Below are 27,685 nucleotides of genomic sequence, written 5' to 3' on the forward strand. Positions count from 1 at the left end.
CTAGGAGTTTGGACCCTTGGAGAACTGGCTGGGCAACTCCCTTCAATCCTTGAAGGGACTCTTGGACTTCATTAAAATTATCAAAACTGCGTGTTTTTACTGTCGCCTGTGTGCATACTTTTGAACCTGTGTGGATCGGGAACTATTCACAAAAAATATAACATTTGTGCACGTGACTTAGGTTTTTAATTCATTTAAGCTGTATGTAGTATCACTAGAAGCTAGCAAGGACAAACGACACTAGATTGTTTGCTTTTAGTTTACTTTTTCCTGTTTTACTACTACTACTGATACTACTACTACTACTACTTATCCTACTACTACTGATACTACTACTGATACTACTACTGATGATACTACTACTACTACTACTAAAGATACTACTGCTGCTACTGCTACTACTACTGATGCTACTGCTGATACAACTACTACTGATACTACTACTACTAATACAACTACTACTACTAGTACTACTGATACTACTACTACTATTACTTCTACTACTAATGATACTACTGTTGCTACTGCTACTACTACTGATGCTACTGCTGATACTACAACAACTACTACTGATACTACTACTGTTACTACTACTAATACAACTACTACTAGTACTACTGATACTACAACTACTACTACTACTACTTCTGATACTACTACTACTACCAATGATACAACTGCTGCTACTGCTACTACAACAACTACTACTGCTACTACAACTATTACTACTAATACAACTACTACTAGTACTACTTATACTACTACTACAAATTCCTTCAAATTCTTCAAAAACTGATACTACTACTACTACTACTGATACTACTCTTACTACTACTGATACTACTACTTCTACTACTACTACTGAACTACTACTACGACTAATGGTACTACTGCTGCTACTGCTACTAGTACTAATGATACTACTGCTGCTACTGCTACTACTGCTATTACTACTACTAATACAACTACTACTACTACTAGTACTACTTATACTACTACTACAAATTCCTTCAAATTCTTTAAAAACTGATACTACTACTACTACTGATACTACTACTATTACTACTACTAATACAACAACTACTACTACTGATACTAGTGCTACTACTACTACTGATACTACTATTACTACTACTACAAATTCTTCAAATTCCTTCAAATTCTTTAAAAACTGATACTACTGATACTACTACTATTACTACTACTAATACAACTACTACTACTACTGATACTACTACTACTTCTAATACTACTACTATTACTGATACTACTACTACTACAAATTACTTCAAATTTTTCAAATTCTTCAATGTTTTTCAGCTATTTTCTTCTTCTGCGTGGATCTTCTGCATCTTCTCAAATCATTCTGCAGATTAGCATTCTCACTCGCTGTTGCGTAGGAACAGCTTTTTCTAGTTGTTTTTATTTTCCACTGATTTAGTCATGTAAAGCACTTTGCATTGTCCTTGTACTGAAATGTGCTGTACAAATAAGTGATGGTCGCACACAATCCGGCAGAACGTAAACGTAACGTGTGCAATTCCAGCGTTTTGATTGGACGACCTGAGCTTGGGGCCAGAGTATTTGTGCCCCACAGCTGTCTGCTGAGTGTGTTGGCCATGCACACTGCGATTTCAGATGTCCATTATTTAAACAAACCTTGCTGAGCCAGCCCCAATATCAAGGCGCCTCAAGAGGATTTAGCCTACTGAGCGTGTCAGTATTCTGGCAGATTTAGATATACAGACATAAGTGTTTCTAACAGAAATTTATTCGTAAGGGAATCGGTCTCATTTATAACATTGCTCTATAAAGAACAATCCTGTCCCACTGATCATTGCGAACATTGAGCTCCACAGCAACATCTGGTTGGGCCTGGCCCCAAATACAGACGCCACAGTGTGTGTGTGAGGCTTACATATAATGAATACAATAACAATAAAATGTTTCTACGGTTTGTCTTTCAGTGAAGTAACTAGAAGCTGGAATTGTTGTCAAAGAGTAGCTTAACTCCAAAAATAATGTTACTTGGGCAGAAGTCAAAAGGATGGTGCAGTAAAACTAATTCTAAGTACTTTTCCCTCCAAAAAATATGCTCAAATAAATGTAACTATGCCTACTATCCAAATTATATTTGGGTAGTAGGTGTCGTGGATGTCCTCCAGACGACGTAGTAATTAGTGCTAAGTCTTTCAAAAATTCTAAGTTCTTGGTAAGGCAGTTGAAAAATCTCCAACAGCGGTCCAAAAATAAGCAGAGGCAGCTGGGTCTCCAGTATGGTTTATTGCAATAATACAAGTCAACCACGCATGAGATGTTCACCGGTCAACATCTGACAAAACAAAGAAAGTGGTCTGCTTATATTCATTCCCTGGGTCTTGGGGGGCTCCTCCCCGAGCCCCTCCTATTTATTACGTATTTTCAGGTACTTTTCCACGGATATCTATGTCGTTTTATTACATACCGGTGGGACTTTCTAGGGTGCATATTTTTAAAAAAATGGCCACACATCATTACATCATTCCAGATGGCCCCACCCCATTATGTTAACATAATTTACAAAATGGCTACACATCATTACATCCTACCAGATGGCTACACCTCATTACGTTAACATAATTTGGCCATTCTGGACGGCTACACATCATCTCCCCTTCCGGACCATCATCATACACATTTTGTTTACATTACAGTAGAACTTGATTTTTGGGTCAGATGTTTCTATGTTTCTCCACTGCCAGGGTTTGTGTGCATTAACCCTCTAACTCCTATCTTGACCTCTGGACTGACACACACACACATTTTTCTTAGATACATGTTAAAGCACACTTTTTAACCGTTGTGACAAGAGTACATTCATTGTGAGATATGTAAGCACACCCTTTAACTATTGTGACAAAAATACATGCATTGAGATATTAATCCACTACATAGGCATAATATATTTGCCTGGAAAATAAAAATAAATGTGGTCTTTCAGGCAGCTGAAATATCCATTCTCTCATCTCCTCCCCCCATAACTTTGAGAAATAAAGAGCAACTGTTTCCAAATTCTGGTGGGCAGATTTCCCCCCCATTGAAGGAATAAATAGTGTGTGGGGGTGCATAAATAAAGACTGTAAAGGCTCCTTAGAGGGAATAGGAGGAATGATGGGTCTGGACTTAAGCCTCTGATGTTACAAGTTCCTTAAAATGACCCTTTAAAGTGCGCACCTATTACACGTAACTTAATTTTGCGCACCTGAATTCAGGTACAAGGCGATGCAGCGGCACACCGAAGCACCACTGGTTCTGTGTCGTTAAACAAATCAGCATGAAGCACAACTACTAACTCTCCTATTGACTTTAACTAGGACATTTTGCTACGGATGGAAGGACAATAAACGTAGTTTTGAAGGCTGGCTGCTGATAAAAGCCCCTGGCTGCAATGGAAGGATGGGAAGAGGATTAGTGAGACTGTTGAGGCACAGAAACACAGCGCTTATAGTTAAAAAATGTAGAATTAATAAAAACAAAACTGGTGTTTTAGACCGCATCTGTTTAGCATAGGGGCCTGCAACGTTTGCAGTCTATCTATATCCATCCATCCATTTTCTGACCCTCATGGGGGCACGGGGGTTCACAGTCTAAAGAGCCATTTTGCCTACAGTCCACTTGAATTAAACTCGTTCAGAGCCGCAAATGTTGCCTGGCCTTTTGAAAAAAGACACGTTCTAATTTGTGTTAAAGATCTAATGTAGGAAATATGTTGTCATCGTAAACGCCCTTTTATGTCTATTTTGAGGTTTGAAAAAAATAGGATGGACGGGATGTTGATTTTTGTGGATAATGATTATTGTGGCCCAGCTTTGACATATCCAAAAAATCCACAAGGGCCACAGATGCACCTTGGACGAGTAATTTACGCAGGCAAAAATAAAATCATTTTCCAGGTAAAGTCGTTTAGTTTGTGGTCTATTTCTCTTTTGCAAGCAAGCAAACAGAAATTGACAAACATTTTCCTCCGTGCTTCTCTTGCGCTGGTAAAAAACCACACGCCCACCCAGATGCATGCTGGTCCTACCACTGACAGCCTATTAATACACTTAATCCACCCAAATTGCTCATAACTGACCAGAAGCAAAGAAAACTAAATAACCAACACATAATCTCAAAACAAATATCAAACAATAAAGTAAAATAAATAACCTTAACTAGATTATACACAAAAAATACAAATTTAACTAATAACAAAAATAATTAGCTCCTACAATGATGTAAAAAGAAAAATCAGTTTCCAACATAATGAAAAAAATATTGATTATTAATTAAATATTAATAATATATAATATAAGATATTAAATTAGTAATTAAATATTACTGGCACTTATAGCATCATTCTGTCCAAGATTTTTTTTTTTACTAAAACCTGCATTTATTATCATTATTAAATTTAAATACCATAATAAAAATATAATTTGTAGCTATTATTAAGAGCCGCTGTGGAAGGTTCAAAGAGCCACTTGCGGCTCCAGAGCCACAGGTTGCAGACCCCTGGTTAGCAGAACTGATTCCTGATTCAGGGTACAGCCATGGCTGGTCCTGAATGAAGACTTCATCTGGCAGCCGCTCTCTATAAAGGTTCATAGCTCTCGCCCCCTTGCCTCCCGCGTACGCAGTACAGGTGTGCGAAATTCAGTTCCCCTGTGAAGATCTGTTCCCCCTGTGTCGGGAGCGCGCGTTGCAGCTTTTTTCACGGTGCTTCTGATCGATTTCTCGATAAAACAACTCACATAATCATGTCAAGGTTGTAACATTCAGTTTAATCGGCAGCTGTTTACAAAAATGTTAAATAAAAAATAAATAAACGCGGTGTTTCAGGCAGCTGAAATATCCATTCTCTCTCCTCCCCCCATAACTATGGGAAATAAAGAGCAACTGTTTCCAAATTCTCAAAAATTGTTTTGTGTGATAGAATGTAGAATACTAGAAATGTCCTTTAATCCAGTAATCCATCATATTTTACATTACAACGGGATTTAAAGTCTACACTCTCTCATCTTTTCAGGAAGTCTTAATTTTTGTGCCCTGCTATCAGCCCGTTTCCATCCTCTTATTTCAGCAATGGAAAATCATAAATACACGCTACGTTTTGGAATACTGTGTTTGGTTGCTTACCTTTATTTGTCACGGTTAAGTGACAAAAGTTGGAAAAAAGACCGATTATCTTGCCGTTTAAAATAACACAAAACAGCCTTGTTTATTTATTTTTATTTTACAATTTGGTAAACAACAGCTGCCGATTAAACTGAATGTTACAACCTTGACATGATTATATGAGTTTTCTCTTTTTTTTTTTCTTTTCTTTTTTTTTTTTACCGAGAAATCAATTAAAAGCCCCGTGAAAATGGTCAGGCCTGCCTCTCTGGCTGCAATGCGCGCTCCCGATACCGGATCGTACCGGCTTACATTCACCACTGGTTAAGTTAATACCAAAAATTAGAAATACCGTGTGTCACACGGTCATTGTGAGACTTGAGAGCTCCGACTATTAAACTCCCATTTTTTGCGGTTTTAACGGGACTTAGACACCCCGCGGGGACTCGTGGAGGTGTTCGGGGTTTCCGTTAGGAGGAAAGTGCCGCACCGCAGCCATGTTGGAACTTTACGCAAAGTGTAACTATGACGACTGACTAACGTAACAAAGGCGGCAATGGAGGTAAGGGCAGTATATTAAAAACGACGTTAGCACAAATGTTTGTTGCGTTTCCTTTTATTTTGTGAAGGCGGACCCACCTACTACTCATATTTTGGTTAGTAAATATAAATAATGTGCCTTTGTAGCCTACTTAACCATTATAATCGAAAAAAGCATCGCTAGCTAGCATGTTGCTAGCAAGCGCCCATTAAGAATATTTCAGCTTTATTACATAAGAAAGACTAAACTGACATGTTGCTGCTTTGACAAATTAGTATTTATGGAATGAAAATATGTACGTCCTTTTCTAGTTGTTATACATTTTAGTTAAATGTTCGCTGGTGTGCTGGGGTTAGAAAGTTTTTGTAGCGTTTAAGCGGAGAACAGAAGATGTTTTGCCTTTTAATTTTCTTTTTAAATTATGGAGGACCAATTCTGACAGATACAACAGTACACACATGCTCAATAAATACCCAAGCATACAATTAAATGAACAAAAAAAATACAATAAATAAATAAACATAGGCAGTAATTATGCAATGAGACATACATGTATATATCTCTTTTAATATTTTTTTGTTCTTCTTATATTACTAATATTAATACACTTGTTATTTCTGTGCCTCTTGAAAAACTGTGGGTAATTAATTCATGTAATTACAGGTAATATGAAGACAATTAAGTTCAAAGTTTTAAAAGTCCATAGTTTTTGTTCTCTGCTCCATGGTCTGCAATGACGCCTCACATGCTTCGCTTTTCTACCAGCAGAAAAAAATATTTGAATCTTTGAGCCTGGTCCAGACCTTTTTAAATGACCGATTATAAGCCTGGGTGCATATAGGACACAATGAAAGTGAGAGTGCATCCGATGTTGATGAAAGCACAGAACTTTTTTTTTTGTTTTTTTGTATAAATCATGTGGTGTCGTGGTAACTCACAGCACTGCAGTTACATGAAAGACGTTATCGCATTATGGCAGGGAGAGGTGTGGTATTCACTAATATACAATTTGAAGACACTAAGTTGGAGGTACAGAAAACTCAGAACACAAAACAAAACTTAATGAATTAATTGAAGAAAATTTTTTTTTTTTTCTCTTGTAGTTATCCTTTGATTGATGCAGACATTAACATTTTTGGAGAATCTATTTATTACTGTGGTATTGAATAATCAGTAGAGTTTCAAAAAAGGGTGTTCTTCAAAATCTCAAAAGAGACTTAGCCTGTCATGCAGCGAGAAGTGCATTTACACCCCAAGGGTGGGAGATGAGTGAATCATTGTTTTGCAATGGCAAAATCTGGGGCTGCTGACATTTGGGCCCAGTCTCCAGATTGGACGATACGGGCATAAAAACTCACACCAGTAGTGTAGAGTATATGGCTATGCTCACACTGCAGGTCTTGAAGCTCAATTCCGATTTCTTATGACGAAATCGTTTTTTTTTTTAGGTGGTTCATACTACTATTAAATGCGACCGCCATCATACTGCCATCATACTGCTGTCTGACCTGCGGATACTGGCTGGCATCTCTCCATACTATTACTAGAAAGTAAGGTAAGGTAAGAAAGCAGCGCAGCTATTAACAATGGTCTTTTATGGAGCGCTAAATGCTACTGCTGTGTGTGGATGTGTAGAGACAGGAAAGTGATGTCAAATACAATAAAAGGCAACATGCTGTTCAGACAGCGGACGCTTTGAAAAAAATCTGATACGTATCCGGATTAGTATCACATATGGAAGTGGAACAGATCGGATTTGTTTGGGGGTGAAAAGATCGAGGATCGGGAAGTTTGAAAAAGACGGATATGGATCGACATCACCTTGAAGTGTCTATTCCTGTAAAACAGCAGGGGATATTTTGCATATTTTGGCTTGGCTGCTAAAAAAAAAAAAACTCGCATCTCTTTTCTTGTTAATTGAATTGTATGCTTATTGATTTACTGAGCATTTATTTTTAAATCGGTCAGATTTGCTCCTCCATAAACATTTATTTCACTTAATTTTCTTTATGTTATTTAAGTAACTAATTTCCAAACAAAAATTAAGGACTAATTCATATAAAACTCAGTTTTCTAGGCTGTAAATATCAGTACAAAAGACAGGAGTTAATTTTTGTAGGCTTTTTGTTTTCTCTTTTTATTTGTATTTGCGACCGTGAGTCCTTTAGGAAATATAGTTATGAACTGGGACGCTCATTGATGTCCATATTGCTGTTGTTCACATAAACAATGTATTAAGAATCAGGCAGTTTTTCAACACCAGTTAATCTATAATCTGTCTCATGGTCCGCCATATCAATAGAGTTGTAGGTGTGTCAGAAGCAGTATTAAAACATATTTTCAGCTCTATTAAAAAAAAAACAGATTTATTGCTGCTTTATACATTTGAATGTATGAAATTAAAATATTTATGTCTTTATTTGGTTATATTTTTTTCCTTAAAGCACAATGTAGACCATTCAAACCATAGCCATAGTTTGGACTCTGATGTGGGGTTGTGCTTTGTAACCTCCTCTCCTCCTAGTGGCCTGATTGCCTGTTGAAATCATCATTGCTCTCACCTGTTTGTTGTTATGCATCAGCTCTCCATGTCTATTTATTCTGCTTCTGTTTTCCCCTTCTTATGTGTCTGTCTGTATGTATCTGTTCCTGGCTAAGCCAGGTTCTGGCTTTTCTTTCGCTAGCTCATTGCAACCATTTGTTTTGCGGAGTGTCTTGGCTTTTAGAAGGACTTGCTCTTTCCTCTTTTGCCTTTTTTTTTTTTTTTTAAATCTGGTGATTTTTGCCGTGTGACGTTTTAGATTTGAACTGTTGGCGCCCAGTTGACTGCATTCCCTGTGGAGAAAAGGTGAGGTGTTTTGGTTTGCTATTCTAGAGACTTTAAAAGCCATGTATATGTGTTTTGTTGCTGTAATTTTTCTCCTTAATATTGCCTATTTGGTTTATCTAGGGTAAATCAGTTTATGAATGAATATACATAAAATTTTATGTATATTGAGCCACCACTGAGGATCCACCCTGGGTGGCTCTTCGGAGGTGGCTGTAGGTGTAGACGATGGATCTTCAGTGCATTCTTATCCTGACTTCTCATGTTTCACTTTTTTTTTTTTTTTTTTTTTTGTGACGCTCAACAGAAAAAGAGAAAAAAAAAAGAACTGGGCCAAGATGATGGAAACTTTGAAAACATCAAAAACTAACTCTACACAAAACCCAGTTTCTGTCCTAAAATGGTAGATGTTTGCCACATTTTAGTAGTCGGCCTCATTTAAATATACCATTTTCACCCCACTGACAAACTCTCTCTCTTTCCAGGACTGAATTCCCCAATACTTCTGCTGCAAAATCTGCAGCAACACCAGGGGTCCTGAAAAGTGTTGTATTCAAAGAACTATTGTCATGTTGCACTGCAGGACCCGAAGTGTTGCAGAAAACATGCATCAGTATTAGAACTAGTTCTACTACTGTGAATGATTCTGGATGCAGTGGAATGAATCCCAGAGCCTCCAAAGTATTGCCTCAGACTAGCGTGACGTCTTTAGCTCTTGCTAAAGTGAGTCAACAACTGGTGAAGCCTATATATGCGAATGCTTATGTTAAGAAGTTGACTGAAGTAAAGACTGAAGCAGCGGCTCACGAGAGCAGTTCAGTAGCTACCAAATGGAACAAAGGCATGCCTGCAAGCTCTGAAAACAAGAGGCTACTGAAGGAGCCCTCCGATGTATCCGTTAGCAGGGAGAAGCCATGGAGAAGCCTTGTCAAAGTTGGCAAGTATTCCCTTTTTGTATAAGAAACCTTAGTGTATCTGAATGTATGAGACTACTTTGAATTTTTAACATGCATCTTCTCTTGTCTTAGGCTTGAATCAGCTGATTATTGTGTCGTGTGAGGAAAAGCAACAGGTCTACTGTCAGCTCTGCTTAGTCAGGCTGAGAACGTCCAGTCACTCTACCAGCTTCACCCATTGCTATAACTATGTGGTACGTGGCCTTTTGATTTTAGTTTTTCAGAGGTTAAAGGTGAACTATTTCTTAAACACACAACCTTTTTTTTTTTTTTTTTTTTTTTTTATTAATTTTTCTCTTTCAGGCTTTGTTTCTAGACTTGGATATTTATCCAATAGGGTATTTCAGATCAAACTTTAGCTGTGAGGCAGACAAGTCTTGGTCAGAGAGTTGAATGTGCTAAAAATTGGATTTTGCACCAATAACTGGATTCGGTGCATCTCCAAAGTTATTTTTCTGTCTGATACCTGGGCTGAGTGTAGTATTGTCATGATGCCAACATTTTGGTACCGGTACCAACCTGTATTGCAATACTTTTTAGCATAAAAAGAACACAAAAGTGCATGGGATTCATTCCATACTTGGACAGTTTTTAATTATATTGTATTATATAATTGCCAGAATAAAGTGGTGATGATGTGAGTAAAGTTTTGATATTACCAGGGAAAAAGCTTCTATAATGAGGAGAAAGCTACGTCAAGATGTGACACGATCAGCTCAAACAAATTGCAGAGACAGCCTGAGCGTTTTTAACGCAGGGGAGAGATCTGTGTGCGCGACGGCAATTGAGTGAAAAAACTCATTTTAACACCTGCTTTTGGAAACTACAGCAGAGTCAGCGCCAGCTTTGCACATGTGTGATTCTTTCAAATGTGGATATGCAGTGGAGCGGGTCTCCTTAAGCTGGTGGGGTTCATGCAGCAGCAGGATGAAGCACTGACTTCAGTGCTTGGAAGGAGGGAGGATCAGGGCTCACAGCAGCACTTACTGCTCGCTTAAGAACAGTAAACTGCAGACCGATCGCTGCTTTTGTGTTGTCGGAAAGTCTCCAAGAACACAGACAAGTCACTAAATTTTTGGCTTTTCAGAAAGTCACTAGAGGGGTCTGAAAACTCGTTAAATCTAGTGACAACGTCGCTATTTTCGCAACACTGTCTGAACGGTTCAACACTCTCTCGTCCTCTCAGCGGTGCAGGTGTTGTTGCCAGCGCTGCAAGTACTGGTCCCACCCTAATGCAGTATAGTACCGTTTTAAATACAGCAGTACCAAATTAGTGCCGATATACCAAACAGCCCTAGCTGAGTATATCGGCCGATACATGATACCGAGCCGCTACTACTGTTAAATGAACCGTATACCTTCCATGTTTGTGGTGTTGAATGTACCAACTTTATCAGCACCCCTCCCATTTTTCTCATTGCAGATATTGTACATTGCAGTCGCATGTGACATGTCAAGTTTGAAATGTCTTCAAATGGCAGACTTGGTTCGATCGGGTGCTTGCTCCATATTGCTCTGTTTGCTCAGCATGATGACGTTACTGTTGCAGACATGGTCTTGAAGTGACTAGATTGCTGTAACTGTATTGCTGTGCATAATATTAATTTATTAAAATGACTGGATCAGAATGTTGGCTTGGAGTCATTCATCCGATATCTGATCCAGCTAATTGGTCTATATCGGGATCTTCATAACAGGCCATCTAAACCCGATAAATATTTACTGAAATGATTTCCCAGATGTATATCAAACGATTGTGGAATAATGATTTAATAGAGATTTTCTTTGTTTGTTTTCTAGACAATGAAGTATCCAGAATGGATTACAAATGTATCAAACTTGGAAGACAGACTGGGAAACATTGTGGACCATTTAGCTGCAATTGACAAAGACCTAGGACCACAGAAGCCACAGGTGACTTTTTTTTTTTCTTTTTTTTTTTTTTTTATGTGTGCAACTGTGTGTGTGTGTGTGCGCTGTAAGAAGAGATGCAAGTCTTTATTTAAAACTATACTCTAAACAGCAAAAGCCAACTTTACAGTCAAAAGGGATGGGGTAAGGCATACCAGACTCTGTAATCAGAGCTTCTTCCAGCCGTTACTTGGCTAGGAAATGGAAAAGCGGCTTAAATCGGAGGCAACCGGACTCTCGCTCAGTTCTTTCTGCAAACGTTTTTGACACCTATCCAGGAGTCTTTGTCAAGTCTGGTGGCTCGCACTTGCACAACCACATTTTTGGTCTATGCCAGAGGTACGCACTAAAAATGGCGAAATCGCCACAAGTTGCTCCCAAAATGTTTATTCTATTTATATGCGTGAAATCGCCTCACTGTAATTTATGTTGACTTTGCTTAAAAATAAAAGTCAGTCTGAACAGGAAGTTGAAGTTATGTTAAATCCACTGAACTTAGGTTTAAGTTTTGTTACAGTTTTCACCGTACTCCGTCTACGGTGAAAACACCCTCGGTGGACCCAGCTCGTTTTACCCAGTCAGGCGACCCCCACCTTACTTATTACCTTGACTGTAGGACGCATAAAACAGACAGTATACTTTTAGTTATATTTTATCTACGTAAAGACAGAGAAACAGTTACATTCACATCAGCGCTGATGGGCTCCTGATCGGCAGGAAGCCCCGATTGCTCATTACACATACATTATATAGGGATCTAGGTACACACCCATCCAAACTGTGACATCAGCAGAGTAACTGTGTCACCTCCGGGGTGGTATCTGATAGATATGTGCCAATCTTTTGGGTCAGTGCCATCTAAGTGTGCCATGCAGTTCTGGGATAAACAGCTCGTTCCACTTGACCTTGTTGATATCCTAACAGTTTCTCATCTACCAATGTTGGGGTTAGCTCTTGGGAGGGGGTAACCCACAGGTTATTGGTTGGGTTTAGGTATTAAATCCTCTGGCCTTAGGGTTAGATTCCCTTGTCTTTTTCTTGGTCTCACTATATTGTAAAGCTACAGTTGTGAACTACCAGCATTGATTGTAAAGTGTGTGTGAGTGAGAACTTAAAGCCTACATTGTGGATTGCTGAAAGTGTAGTTTTGGCTGTGTTGTGATCTTTTCCACCATGTTTCAACATCATTTACCCACCAACAGCTTTATTATTGTAAAACTGAGAGACCTTATTAGTGCAAACTTTTATGTTGTACCCCTTGTTTGCAGAATTAAAATGTATTTTGTGTTTTTCTTTATTCCCTCATCTAGAAGGTGGAGGTGAAGAGGGACTTGTACCTAACGCTGGCTACTCTTTCAGAAAAAGAAGGTGGTGAAAACTTAAAGGTCTAAAATATTTTATTTTCAGAAAGCCACACCACCAGAGCTTAGTCTCTAAACTTGCGCTGTAAAGTAAGTTGCTTTATTTGTCATACAAAGTACAATTTTGTAGCTCAGATGGAGGGTTAGCCTGAACTGCTGCGACTTAGTGCACCGCCTTGCTAAAAACTGGCCTTGCTACCTTGAATATACTTGAAGTTGCCCCTAACTTGGTCAGTGATGTAAAGTATCGCACTACTTTAATTCAGCTGACTATATTAAATTTTAGTGCTTATAAATGCACCAGTGTGCAGTACTGATAAATAACTGGTAAGTAACTCATTAAAAGTATTGTGTGCAGATTAGGAATGGTTCTCTTTTTGTCTCTTGATCCTCAGCTATTGAGAAACTTAAAGCTATTGTGAGACAAGGCCCTCTAGTCTCATCCTCTGCAGCTGAAGGAACTTCTCAACAGAAAGTTTCAATTTCCTTTGAAGTTTCCAGCTCAGATGACGGTAAATATTAAACCATGGCAACATGGCTTTTTCTGTCTAACATTTAGGGTGTCACTTTTACGGAGATCTACCATTTTTATTTTTTTTAAATGTGTATTAATCGTGCTCATTGTATGCTCTGAACTAACCAGTGAGCTAATGACTGTCATTCTCACTCTTTCTATTAGGAGTCTGTGTACAACAAAAGGAGATTTCAACATTTTCTGCTGATAACCGATCAGGGCAGAAGAGCAGAAGGCTGCAGCAGATAAGAGATCTTTGCGTAAAAGGTAACGCCATGAAGAACTGAAGGAACAGGTTCAAAGTGTTTATCAAACATGTCTGTTTGGGAAACATGACCTTTCAACCTTTCAACTCTTAACTTTTTACTTGAGGCCCCTTCAGAGTCCTTGTTAGACCTTTTTAGGTCCTGAAATCTTCCCATATGTTTTCATGACTTCAACTGCGTGCTGGTCAGAACGTGGTAAAGTTTCCTTAAAGGTGCATTGTGCAGGTTCCAGGATTTATGCTGATTGCTGACACCTGTGTCGTACACACTGGCACCCGGTGCGACGGGCAGATATAAACAGATGTGGCGCCATCTAGCGACAGTATCGCAGAACTATCATAATGCCAGTTTGCTTAATTAATAATTTAAATAATGCAGGACCAAGCCTGACCCTCTGAAATACCTCGCAGTAAAGCAAAGCAAAGACCAACCATTATTAAATAAAACGGTCTAACAGAAACTTTGAGCCTCATATCAGAACATTTACTCACGTCAGTCAACCCTGCGGTCACATCTGAGTGATCGGTGGCTTTAGCGTGAACACAAACGTTCATACTGTATTTTCCTCTTGGAATCATCAATTTTTTTTTGCAGGGTTTTTTCTTTTTCTCCCTACCAGATCTCGGAACATTCTTCATTGTTTCGGCTGAAGATGCTTATCACTGCTTCCTTGTTTTAACCCGCATGCGCAGTACACACTTCCTTTAAAATCATAACACAAAAGGCTTTATTTACTAACGAGTTGAGCAAAACATGAAACACCAAAATAACAATACGCCAGCAGGACGTGATACGTGATAATCTTTCATTAAAAACTTTGTATTCAACCAGAGTGAGCTACTTACAAAAGGAGTCAAATAACGTGGCACCTTTTCCGGGCTTTCTTTTGAATAGTTTGTTCCTTTTTTTTTTTTTTTTTTTTTTTTTTTTTTTTTTTTTTTTTTTTTTTTTTTTTTCCACATTCCCAACATTCCCTTCATCCTGTGAAGGTGACCATTTCATTGCCTATTTCTTATAAAATGTCTGTGTATTGCTGTGTGTAGCTGCTTTATTGCGGCATCCAGAATAGCGCCCTCTATTGGTGGAATATCTGAAGCTGGCTTATTGGTCGAATTTTATCTCAAGTCAAAGCAAAGGGGGGGGGGAAAATCAACTGAGGAAGGCTTGTATGTAGAAAAACTTTGTGGCTGGGACATTCGTAGGTCAAGGTACTACTGTGATTCATTTGTGCAAATTTGACAGGCAGGAATGTGAAGCAAGAAGACCTTCTTTTCCCTCTGGAAAGACGACTTATTGGGAGTTCTTCACCCTCGCATGGTGCACCAAAAGCTGTTGATTGCAGCCTCCAGAAACAAGCAGGTCCAGCACAAATGAGGGAGACTGGACCGAGGCACAAAGCAGTGGAAGCTCTAACACATGGCACAGCTCATCAAGGGCACAAGGAATTACAATCATCCCTCATAACTTCCTTTGGTTAGTGTGGAGCATTAAAGCTTAACTTTTGTCTTTTTATGAGATGACGTGTGGTAATAGCTCTTGGTTACAGGGAGAGAAGCTCCAGGCTCCAGTAATCTGTCCTTTTACTTGCATGTAAGACAAGTGGAAATCAAGCGGGTCATTGGTGAGTGCCCCCTCTGATCACCCTGAGCATATTCTGCCTCTTTACAGAAACCTGCAGTGCATCTAAACAGTCTGCACATATCAGGTATCGACTTTGTGTGGGAGTGCCAAGGGATTTGTCTGGAAACGTTCTTTCTTTGTGAATGCTGTGAGGAAACCGTCTTCTGCGTCGACATCTGTCAACATATGGTCAGCCTCGATCACCAACTCAAGTGCATTGTGAGTGTCCGTTTTAAGGACACAACAAATGAACGCAGGCCTGCATGTATTCTAAGGTAATCTACATGTTTCACAGTGGAAAAAGCACCCAGAGTTCCTGCAGATGTTCTGGCTGGAGGAAGACCTGCCTCAAGCGTTCAAAATGAACCTTTTGGAAGATGTTGTCTGTATGCTAGCAGAGCGCGACAGCTTCTTGAAGCTTGATGCAAGGGTATTGTAGTGGATCGCTAGAGCAAACATAATTGTTTATAACAAATGTGTTCTTGTGCCTGTTTTACACCATTTTGTTGAAATGGCTTCCTCAATTTTTCTTCTAGTGCATCATACTTGAAAAGGAGTTGCATCAGTTTGTTAGGACAGCTCAGTTTAGTGAAGGTAAAAGCTTCATTTGCATTAGTCAAAAAGTGTAAAGCAAAATTGTGCCATAATTTCTTTTTGTTTTTTTAAGCTTTGAAAACTGTGCAGAACATCCTGAAAAAGAAACCAACCGTCCTATCACTCAGTGCTACACCCAAATGAAGTAAGTCTGTGTTGTTGTTGTTGTTGTTTTTTTTTTTTTTTTTTTTAAGACACTCCTAAAGTATGAAAAACAAAATTCTGTCTTGCATGGCTTTACTCAAAATGTACAATAGGGATGCAAATTGGACATTTATCACAACAGTCTTGAGTAACCTTGCAGTCTGACAAGATTACTCAAGCTTTGTGTGCTCAGTTGCGTTTAAGCTTCTTTAGTGGACTGAATTTTAAAAGTTCAGTTTTAGAGCAGCCCTTCAACAGGAATTTGAACTTGGTGTTTTTTAGACAAGGTTACCCCGTACAGATGAACCAGATATTGATTCTTCACTGCCTGGGAACCTGTCATGATATACAACCTGAAAAATTAAAATAGGAAGATGATTGATCCATTTTTTTTTTTTTTTTTTTTTTTTTTTTTTTTTTCTTCATGGCAGTTTCAGACATCTTAAAAGAATTGGGTTATATTAAACATAACTATACCAGTGTAAAGAACATGCAGTTTCACACTGACATTTGACATGATTAGTAGGTTTTATTTCCTTTTTAATGAAAAGAAAATAAGACAGTTAACCTTTTATGATAGTTTGTTTTGCCTTATGAGTTCAATGCCACTGCAGCTGGTTTTCATGTAAACAAAGTGACACAATGGCAGCCCAGAAAGTCAACGTTCTGCTTTGAGAAATTTTTTTATTTTATTTTTTAAAGAATAATGCTTTATGGTAGCAAGGCCATCTTGGAGTGACTGGGTACAAAAACTACACATTTCTATGGGAAAGTTTCTGCTTCTTGTCTCCAAAAGCAAAGCTTTGTTGAGGGGGTGAAGTTAAGGGATTTATAAAGCTACTAGCGCTGTTTTTATAAGTTCAAGGCTAAGGCATTTAGACTATCGGACATTAAATGGTGAAAGATGAGAGAGAAATTCATGTCTGAATTAAAAAAAAGCCTTTAAGTATTTTTAATATAAATTTAAGGGACAGCTCCCTTATCCTGAATTATTAAGACTAACAAACCATTTCTCCTAATGTCTGGTAGTTACGACTGCATGCATATTTAATTATTCAAACTGGGAGAAAAAAAAGCTGGTCTGTAAAGCTTGAATGACAAGTCTGAATTAGTTTTTTTTTATTTTTAAAATCCTGCTTTTATTCTTTTCAGAAAATTCTTTGAAGAAAATGCTATGAGTGACATTTTGGAAGAAATGTCCATTGTTGGAAGCTCAGATGATGTTGCATAAAGAGTATTCGGTCCTCTGGAAATGAACTCCTCTTCCTCAAAGACTGATCTGGTGGACTCTTCAGTCCCTAATCCAGCAGTGGATTTCACTAAAGTTACAAAGCCTAATCCATTCTTAAAGCCTGCTGTCTCATAGAACTGGTCCCAGATTTAACATCTTGCGCCGCTGTCAGGAAAACCTTGCAAGGATCCATCAGGGGACTATCCACAACAAAATCATCTCCTGCATCTGTTGAAGCCCTACACAAAACCAGCCGCCCACTGATGGACACCCTGCCAGTTAAATGTACACTCGTATGGAAGAGCAAGTGTGAACCTGGTTCTCAATCTTCAGGGGCCCCTGGAGTTAAGCCTGACGCAGGCCCTTCTCTCTTTGCTGTGAAAGATGAACACTCTGGACCCAAACAAGTTAAATCCACTGCAGACAAGGATTTTTACTCTAAACTTATTTCTCATTTGAAACTGGGCTTATCCAGCAGGAACCACTTCTCCACGTTGGCTGACAATACTACAACCAGTAACCCCAGTTATCTGGAAATGATTCAAAAACTGTGGACACAAAATCTGAACAGGCTTGTCAAAACTGTCAACGTGTCGGCTCATCAAAGCTACACAGAAGAAGAAGCCACCTAACTCGTTAGAGGGAACAAGACGACATCTGATTTGGAGTGTCAAAAGGAACCACGACTTCTTCTCTGAAGACTTTCTAAAGGGGAACGGTGCAGATTACATAACAAGACTAACTGCTGTAGCTCCTTCGACTGACCTACAGGATATGAAATCAAATGCTGAAAAGACTGTTAAAAAATGGGAAAAGAGTTCCTTCTAGTTCGCCTGCCACCAACCGTAACTCAGGAGCCAAAACCAGATCCAGAACCTGCCGGGACTGATTAGTCAGATACCCCTTAACACCTTTGGAAATGTCCAACCAAACACTGTAAAGCGCTTGTTTCAGGGCATCTATACATGCCTACTCAGACTGATGCTGACAAATCTATTTCCACACAGATCCACCTATTTCCACTTAAACAGTGGCAGCGTCAGGAGGCTGTAAGCCACACAGGCAAGCTGCTTGTGACCCAAGTGTGGATTGAGGTCATCTTTCCTCTCTACCTGCTGCTGATCAGAAACATCATCATTAGTGCTGAAGGTTTATGTCAACAGTATACCTATTCAAGCTAGATTTGTCTGCAGTGGGTGGCTTGTCCATTTATTTATTGTTGCCCGTTACATTCTTGTAGTGGAAGTGTAAGAACCTTTTATTTATTTTATTCTAGTTTGTATTTGTTCTGTTCTCATTTCTCATGAGCTGACTTTCCATGTTTAGCCTAAACAAGGTTTTTTTTTGGGTGGGGGGGACTAATTATATAATTAACCAGTTCTTGTGGCTCTGTTTGTTATAAAGTCCTACATTGCCTGAATTTCAGTTCTAAATGCAAGTTTAGTTTTGGTGAAATTTATTTATTTTTATCCATAAAGTATGCAACATGTACTCTGATTTGATCAAACTGTTCAAATGTCCGTTCTGTTTGTTTGGAGTATAGTTTTAAAGATAAGTCAAGTTTGATTGTCACATTAGTGATGACACTGTTATCTAGTATGGCCATAATGATCACAGACCCATCAGCCGGTGGCCTTGAGGTGTGTTTTTTTTTGTTTTTTTTTTGTTTTTGCTCTCCTCAAAACATCACATGCTCTCTTGGGTCCCCTACGGTTTGTGTACAGAGCCAACACATTCATGGACGGCACTGTAAACGTATCCTTCCACTTCACTCTCCAATATGTGGACTCCGCAGGATCCTAGGCCCAGATACTGTTTCTGGACTTTCAGTTCTTCAACACCATCATCCCAGCTCTGCGTAGAGACTAGCTGTCTGAGCTAAATGTGCCTGAGCCCCTCAGCAGGTAGCTTAGACCTCCTGACAGTCGGCAGCTTGGACCATCGACATGTGATCCACCTAGAGCTGCACCTGGCTGCTTACAGCCATGCGGCGCACTAGGGCGGCCCAGAGATTAACTCACTGTAAACTGACTGTTGGTCCACTACCTACATTAACCATTTAATTCAATTAGCAGCTACACAAACATGCATATTAATTGCTTGACAGATTACAATAATTGACCCTGTGCACTTCAGAGATCTGCGCTTTCTGGTCATTGGACTGGCAGGTCCTGGCCACAGAAATCTCAAACCTTCCAAACCTCCCCACATCAAACATAACCAGTGTTCAGCGTTCCACTTTTATCCATCAAAAAAGAATTGGCTGGGCTTTATCCAAACCTCTGAGTCGCTTTGAGAATAGCCTGCATATTGCCTGATATACACTAATTAAAATTATTGCTGATTTTGCTTCCCAAAGATGTGCAGTTTTTACTTTTGTTCTCGCTTAGAGTTGAATGTGGATCCTAAATGGTTTGAATAGTTTAGATTTTGAAGTTTTGTGAAGGATTCTTTTTAGTATTTTTAGTTATTTACTTGTTACCATTTATATTTTAGAGAACAAATATAAAAACATGCTATAATCTTTTTTTTGCATTCCTTTTTATTCTGTGCAATGGACACTGTATATTTTATGGAAAACTTTAGGTTTGGAGCCATTTAGGGGTCAAATTGAGTTAAACCCAATTAACAAGTTTCAACACAAAGCACATCAAATGGTTATAGCTCTTTTCTAGCCAACCAGACTACATGATGTGCTTTTCAATGCAATCTGTGCCCTCATTGACCTGCACATGAATTCATACAAAATTTTCACATTTTCTGTTCTTGAAGACAGTAAAATTATTCATGTTTCTGTTTTTATTCCCATTGTTTGCATACCTGTCCTTAGTTTATAGGTTATCCTTTCATGCCTGGCCAATCACCAGGTTTTAAGAACGGGGGGGGGCTTAACCCGCAAGAGATGAACACAGGATATAAATGACCATAGCAGGCGATATTATTATCTTTAATAATAATAATAATCTTTATTACTCTTTAGTCATTACTATCCTCAATAAGGGCTTGTGATTTATACGTTTAATATGGTGCACCTTATGACATCTTGGCTTATTAAGACTGTAAAACTGCCGAAACCATGAGTTCCTTTTTAAATCAAGGTTAAAAACTGACTTGTTTAGAGTTGGCCTTGAATGTTAATGTTAAAGTTTGCAGTCAAACTTGTCTTATATCTTAACCTGTTGCCACTATTCAACTACAATGTGCTTTCCGCTGTAATGTTATGTTTTTGTCAGGTCTAAGCACCTAGAACATCATACACACAGGGAAAGAAAGGCACAAAGGTTTCATTTGGTTTCATTCTCGAGGAGATTAGGAAGAGACCGCACAGTTACAATCTCCAACCCACTCTGCCGGTCTCAGCGTTCTCCTCGATTTTATTAAGTTTGGGGCGTTTCCCTAGTTACATGACTGAGGCTGTACAGAGGGGTGGGGAAACAGATAGTTACAGCCTCAGTTGTCAACAAAGATACACAGCTGAGCAATCACGTCCAGTCAGCACATAATCTTGTAGCTGAGTCTTCATGTTTCAGGAAGCGAAGAAACAGAGTGTCTTCTGTTGAGTAATATGATTATATCAGAAGCTTACATTACTACATCATAACAAGATAAATCGGTTAATGAAGTATAAACATTAATCCCAACACTTTTCTTTGTTCTGTTCACGTTCAGCACTTTGAATTGTCTAGTTCATGGGTCTTCAACGTTTTCCAGGCCAAGGACCCCCAAACTGATGGCGAGATGGAGCGGGGACCCCCCAATTATAAATATTGTATAAAATTGTGTTATATCAAACTGGTCCTATAGTGCCATGTGTAAATGTACCTTGTTATTGTGCATTCAATACTAAGATACTCAAAAAATACACAGGTTCATATATTCATGTTTTTATTTTAAACATGTGCGAGGCACAGTGAGTAGGGTGGCCATGCCACTGCCATTTATAAACATAACATAACACAATAAACTGATACCTGCCAAGATCAACAATGTCTGTCAATTGCATGTAATCATGCATAAAAGCTATTTAAATGGACATTTTTAAAACATAAATGTGACAAGGAAAATAAGTGATGCTTATTAGTGCCACTGGCATGCATAACATACCTGTTATATTGCATACAATACTGAACTATTAACACAACTGACAGATTCATGTTTTAATTTTAAACATACATATGGGATGTGAATTCTCAAACCATCTATGGATGGCATACATACTCCCACATTAGTGAGATGTCTGACCCTGATGAGTAGCACACAACTTGTCTAACCTTAGACATATGGAGGTTGTAAGGCATATAAAAAAATGTCTAATCAACCAAAACTTTCGCGACCCCCATGCAGTACCTCCGCGGACCCCCTAGGGATCGCGGACCCCCTGTTGAAGACCCCTGGTCTAGTTACTGAAATGTTACAAATAAACTTTCCTGATACAACTTTATTTACAGAGCACTTTAAATATAATACCATGGTATTGACCAAAGTGTTGTAAACTGATTAAAGACCAATTGAACGCAGAAATACCCCTGTCAGTTCTAGGAAGCAAAATACTATACAACTATGACTGACTAGCAAAACATCAGAACAATAAAACTAATAGAAAATAGATAAAATGATAATTAAAAAAAATCAAAACGAACTTCTCAAACAGAATTAAAAGCCAAGGAGAAAGAATGTATTTTAAGGCAAGATTTAAAAACAGCAAGTTCGTCGGCATGTCTGATGGCAGCTCATTCCACAGATTGGGGGCCGCGACTAAAAACACTCGCTCACCTCTAGACTTTCTCTCTGGCTTCGGGTCAGACAACAGTTACTACTAATCAGCTGACCGGAGTGAGCGTGAGGGAGCGCATGTTTGAATCAGGTCAGATACTGAGGGCATGACCATATAAACACTTAACAAATAAAATAAATTCAGAAATGAACTGGAAGCCAATGTAGAGATGCCAAAACAGGAGTGAGTGATAAGTTATAATTTCTGTGCATCTGTAAAAAGACATGCAGCAGAATTTTTAAAAAGCTGAAGTCGATTGAAGAGTGGTTTAGCAATTCATAAAGACCATTTACAGTAATCTAAATGGGTTGTAATTAAAGGATGAATTAAGATCTAAAGATGATGCTGTGAAAATAAAGGTTCAACTTTAGATACTTGTATCAGATGATAAAAACTAGACTTGATTACAGATTTCATTTGGCATCAGGTTTAAAATCATTGTTTTCACTAGCATAAAGAATTTGGTATCTGAAATATAAATGTAACAGTAGCTAATTGTTACAATCCACAAACATTTTACATATAGTTTATTGACTTAATGGTTTAGAGAAAGTTTTTTTTCCCATGACCCTGAAGTTTATTAAAGAAACAAAGCCACCTCTTTGTGGTGGAGGATATTTGTTTTAGTCGTGTGCATAGAGTTTATCAGACTTTTAGATCTTCCCCAATACTTCAAGTTCATTGAAAAAGCATTGTGAATCTGTTTTTGAACAAACAGGTTTTATGCGCTCCTCACTGTGTGGTTTTTATTGAAACTAACAACACACTCCAAATAAAGTGCGGTTAAATAAACATCTCTGGCTTTTCCATCATTCCCTTTGATACACAAATATCATTTCATGATTTTTGATGGTTTATATCTTTTCTGTGTTTTACTCCTGTAAAACACAGGAGTCACTTTTAAAGTGACTTAAAAGTGTAGACGTCTTAGTTCCTGAGATTCCTGAGAAAAGAATGAAAAGGGAGGCAAGCTTGAGGGAGGCATATTTCATTCAGGGCCAGGTCGGTGAACGGCCTCCCCCACACCTGGGTGTTTGCTGGTACTTATGAAATACTTTCCCAGCTCTCAGGCTGTTATAAGATCAAGGCCTTTGCTTGCGATAACAGTTCGGACTGCTTTGGAGTTGCACAAGGCAGCGTTGTAAACGGGGCAAAGAAGGACCAAATACAAATTATGATTTGACTCTCAATTGTGTCTCGAACATCCTTTTAAATTTCTGTTATGCATGTGCATTATAAATGTTTCACTCTTAGTTTTTTTGACATGTGTAAGAGATTCAGCTTGGGCCAGAACATCATTACCCCATGCTATTCTTCTATAAAGGAAGAAGTATTTTGTCCTTTAAACAAAAAAATATCCATTAACCACTTGTTTTTGGCCTCTGTCATTAATTTCTGATATTAAAATATAATTGTTAAAACTTGGGTGTTAGTGTTTTTCGGGGCTGATTGGCTGACCCCCTTTTCATGCTCCGCTCAGCTTATCTTTATCAGCGTCACCTGCTGCCACTAATCACCATCAAGTCAGCTCACCTGTGATTCCAACTAAATATACCTGCTTCCCATAACCATTCCCTGCCAGAAGGTCTCAACTCACTGCCTGCATGTGTTTTCACTGTGCCCTTCAAACCCTTCAATAAACCTTTTAAGAAATAACTGGTTGAGTATCAAGTTCCAAGAGAACAAATTAAAAAAATAAGCTACATTTAGTCACTAGAGTAATTTTTTCTGAAGTAGTTCTTTATGAGTACAATTTCTGGGTACTCTGTTCACCTCTAATTACTTAACTAAACAAAGAATGAGCACACTTTACCACACAGACTCACACCTATAGAGGTTATGTTACAATCTTATATGTTTACAATCTTCACTGTTTCAATGCAATTTCTATCAGCTGAGCCTTCTGTGCCATTTGGAGGTCAAGTGAATAGCTATTAAAATGGTGTATATTGTCACTGGAAGTGCTTTGCTGTGTTGTTATATATTTTTTTCTCTATTGTAAATATTGGCTGTGGACTTATTAGAAGTTCTCTATAAATAAAGTTAGAAGCTTTACGTTGTGAAAATATTTTTTTTTTTTGGGAAATGTTTGTTCTTTCTGAATTTGTTTTTTGTAATGTCACTTCTTTGTTACTTTTTTTTTTTACTTTATTCTTTAAAATACCAGAATTTCCACATGACCACATTTTCATGTGATTACATCATGATCACAAATTAATTTCCTAATGTTATTATCGCTTACCTAGTACTTGAATAGCTTTTTTTTATTAACCAAATACTTTGATTTCAATCGGGTATTTTTTTCAATGACTAATTTTTACTTCTACTTCAACTCCCACTCCAAACATTATAACAGTCAGCTGTGACATCAGCCCCAACGTCACCTGGGGCCTGTTTCAGAAAGGAGGTTAAGTGAAAACTCTGAGTATGTTAACCCTGAAATGAGGGAAACTCTGGGTTTTCTGTTTCAGAAAGGGAGGTAAGTTAAAGCTGAGAAAGCAGAGTAAGTCAAGCCCGTTTCTGAAAGAGAGGTAACTTATACTCAGAGTCAGTTATCATGGCAATTTACTCTGTGAACCTAACCTGGTTGGGAGCAGGTTTTCTTCAGAAAACCCAGAGTTTATTTTGGTCTCCTCCCCTTTGTTAAAGAGGAAGTGGTGTTTAAACACCTCATTGATTCTTTGGGGACATATTCATTGCGCACATTTCAGTCACGCAGAGCGCATCAAAGGGAATGAAATGACATGACCTTTTATGGATGATCCTGTTGACGAAGAGGTTGTATTACTTCGTAGGGAGTTACATTTACGTCGGGAAAGGATTTTGAGGCCCAGAGTGGATTTTTTGTCATATCCCTATCCTATCACAGCAATTTATATGGTGTTCATCTGCTAAAAAAAAAGAAAACAAAAAAAAGATTTTAAAATAGTTTCAATACTTCCTAGAATTCACCTGTGACCATACACTCACCTCTAGCTTTAGTTTCAAGATGTCGATTTCCAGATCTGCCTTTTGGATCTGGCAGTCCAAGTATACAAGTTCTTTGATGTTTTTTTCTATCTTTTTAATAAGAAGAAGTCTATATAACTCCTTAACTGGCAACTGAAAATACTTTAGATTAGAGTTACATCATGAATGTAGTCTAAAATTCAGAGTGAAACTGTGGCATTTACTGTAAATCACTGAACTGTGTCAATCTGTGCACCAGAAGTTGATGGACCTTCCTCCTGCTGTTCTTCCACACTCTGGGGGGTAGAGATAAGAATCACCATTTGTAGATATAAACTTGGATTCTATAGGCTACTCCACATATAAATGTAATATTAAAATTACCTCTGTAGGCCTGTCTGTGGCAGCAGAAACAGTTTCTTCATCCCCATCATCCTGTGAAGATGAGCATTTCATAGAGTACACTTTATAATACTATTTGTCATAATTGATGGTGTATGGAGTAGGCTACTGACAACTGCATGGGGTACTGTTGGGACAGGAGGCTCCAAGAAGCAGATATTACCATCCAAATCTGTTGGGATCAACAAAAAACCCAACCCAAAGTAATATAAATGGAAATATCACATTTAGTCTATATAAAAAAATAACACTGTAGGTAGACCTCTTACATTTTATGAAGGCACTTAAATCTTCTGGAGTGACTGGCTCTGATGAAGTCCCTCCAGGAATTCCCTCAGCCATTGGCCTTCCAGCATTTAGGCTCAGGGCCATCTCTTCTGCATTTGTCAGGGGTGGTGGTGCAGGTCCTCCCCCTGTTTTACGAGCCTCTGCCTTCTGTCTGTTGGCTGAGTAGAAGTCAAATAAATGAGAATGAACGTTTAGACCTATGTCAAAAATGCTGCTGCACTGCTAGACACTGAATGCCATTTAGTCATTTAATATGTCAAATGTTTGTAAAGCCAGGTAGCTACTCTACTCGTATGATGTGCTCAAGGCTTACCTGCTTGAAGTATGTTTTTATATTTCATTTTCAGCTGCTGCCATGTTCTTTTGATGCCTGCAGGATTGCACCTATCCATGAAAATTAAATTAGGTTTAATAAAATACTGTTCTTCCAGTTTCACCTCTGATATTATAACAGTTGGGTAAGTTACTCTAAAATAGTTCTTAATTACTAACTACAAATTTTATCTTCAACAAGTCTAATTAGATTAATGTAATAATTACTGTCTCGAGAAAGTATTGGTCTACTTACTAATTTGTTTTATTTACTTATTAATTACTTTCTAAATCCCAAATCAACCTCAACCACTTGAACAATACAAGGAGAGACAAGAAACTGCACTTCTAATGCTTTCAAATTAAAACAATATTCAATTGCATGAATTAATCATAAATTGCCCAAAGTGTATTATAGAGGGAGAAAGTTAAATTAAAAATATACCTTTTAAAATTTGATATTAAATCCACTATTGTTTTATAGTCTTTAATTTAATTACAGTATTTAGATGACTTAGTAACTTAATTCATTACACCCAACACTGTATAAAAGTAATTAAAATGTAAACTTACGCATTGACTCGAGCAGCTATGTTCACCCAAGCTAACTCTCTCTCCTTCGCCGCTGCAGCCGTGTTGCTTTTTTTTTTTAAATACATGCTCAAATTCTGCATATGCTTGCATAAGCACATCCAGTTCTGCTGGTGAGAAATATGTACACCTTTTTTTGTCTGACGCTGTTGCCATGGTGACTCGTAATATCTGCGCTCCATTGATAATGGCTTTTTATAGTTGTGGTGCATGCACTTAACTCAGAGTCAGCCAACTCAGAGTTGATTGAACTAACTCATTTCAGCTGTTCTGAAACCCAAAACTCAAAGTTTCCCATCTCAGGCTAAGTCAACTCAGAGTTCAAGTTTTAACTCAGAGTTGGTTGAACCTCCTTATTGAAACAGGCCCCTGGACCAAAGAGCAAGCCATTTGCAATGTAAACAGAACATGCATGGTCCATGTTTGGAAGGGGTAATGATGTGTAACCATGTCTGAAATGGGTAGTGATGTGTGACCATGTTTGGAATGAGCAGTAATGTGTAACCATGTTTTTAAAAACATGCACCCTAGGGAAATTTCCACCGGTACATAATAGGATAACAGAGATATCCGTGGAAAAGTACCTGAAAATACGTAATAAATAGGAGGGGCTCGGGGAGGAGCCCCAAGACCCAGGGAATGAATATAAGCAGACCACTCTCTTTGTTTTGTCAGATGTTGACCGGTTAACATCTCATGCGTGGTTGACTTGTATTATTGCAATAAACCATACTGGACCGAGACCCAGCTGCCTCCTCTGCTTATTTTTGGACCACTGTTGGAGATTTTTCAACTGCCTTATCAAGAACTTAGAATTTTTGAAAGACTTAGCACAAATTACTACGTCGTCCGGAGGACATCCACGACATATGCAAATCAAGCTGCAGTGAGCTCTGGGCATAGGAGAGGTGCACCCCAGGATGGTCCTATCTCTTGTATTAAAGCTACTGCACATGTACAACTTTTAAGATTTTGCGCCCCAGGGCAGAAATACAAAACCCATCAGACATCATTGATAAATGAAACAACTTTACTCATCCTTAACTTTCAATTTTTTTTTATCTTACACAACAAAAAAAAAAAAAAAAAAAATACATAAATATATTTCAAAAATATTTTTTCTTTTATTTTTATTGTATTGTCTTATTCAAGGTAATGTGGTAAGTGGTGACTTGTGGGGTGGCGCCCTTGCTTCCTTTATTGTCCAGCCGCCACTGCCAGGCAGGAATATTGTTTAGAAAATTTTTAAGCCCGAAAAGAGTCAGATA

General features: G+C 38.3%; 1 protein-coding gene across 1 annotated transcript; it reads left to right on the plus strand.

The window, feature by feature from the left end:
• Positions 1 to 5,458: 5,458 nt before the first annotated feature.
• LOC105930373 lies at positions 5,459 to 19,100 on the plus strand. Its single transcript, XM_036145869.1, has 10 exons — positions 5,459 to 5,698; positions 8,479 to 8,525; positions 8,990 to 9,441; positions 9,533 to 9,654; positions 11,261 to 11,374; positions 12,682 to 12,739; positions 13,128 to 13,244; positions 13,412 to 13,513; positions 14,755 to 14,871; positions 19,006 to 19,100. The coding sequence occupies exons 3-10, from the start codon at positions 9,165 to 9,167 to the stop codon at positions 19,098 to 19,100; spliced, it is 1,002 nt and encodes a 333-aa protein (XP_036001762.1). The 5' UTR covers positions 5,459 to 5,698; positions 8,479 to 8,525; positions 8,990 to 9,164.
• Positions 19,101 to 27,685: the final 8,585 nt, after the last annotated feature.

This window comes from Fundulus heteroclitus, chromosome 13 (genome assembly GCF_011125445.2).
Source record: "Fundulus heteroclitus isolate FHET01 chromosome 13, MU-UCD_Fhet_4.1, whole genome shotgun sequence".
Classification (NCBI taxonomy): Eukaryota; Metazoa; Chordata; class Actinopteri; order Cyprinodontiformes; family Fundulidae; genus Fundulus; species Fundulus heteroclitus.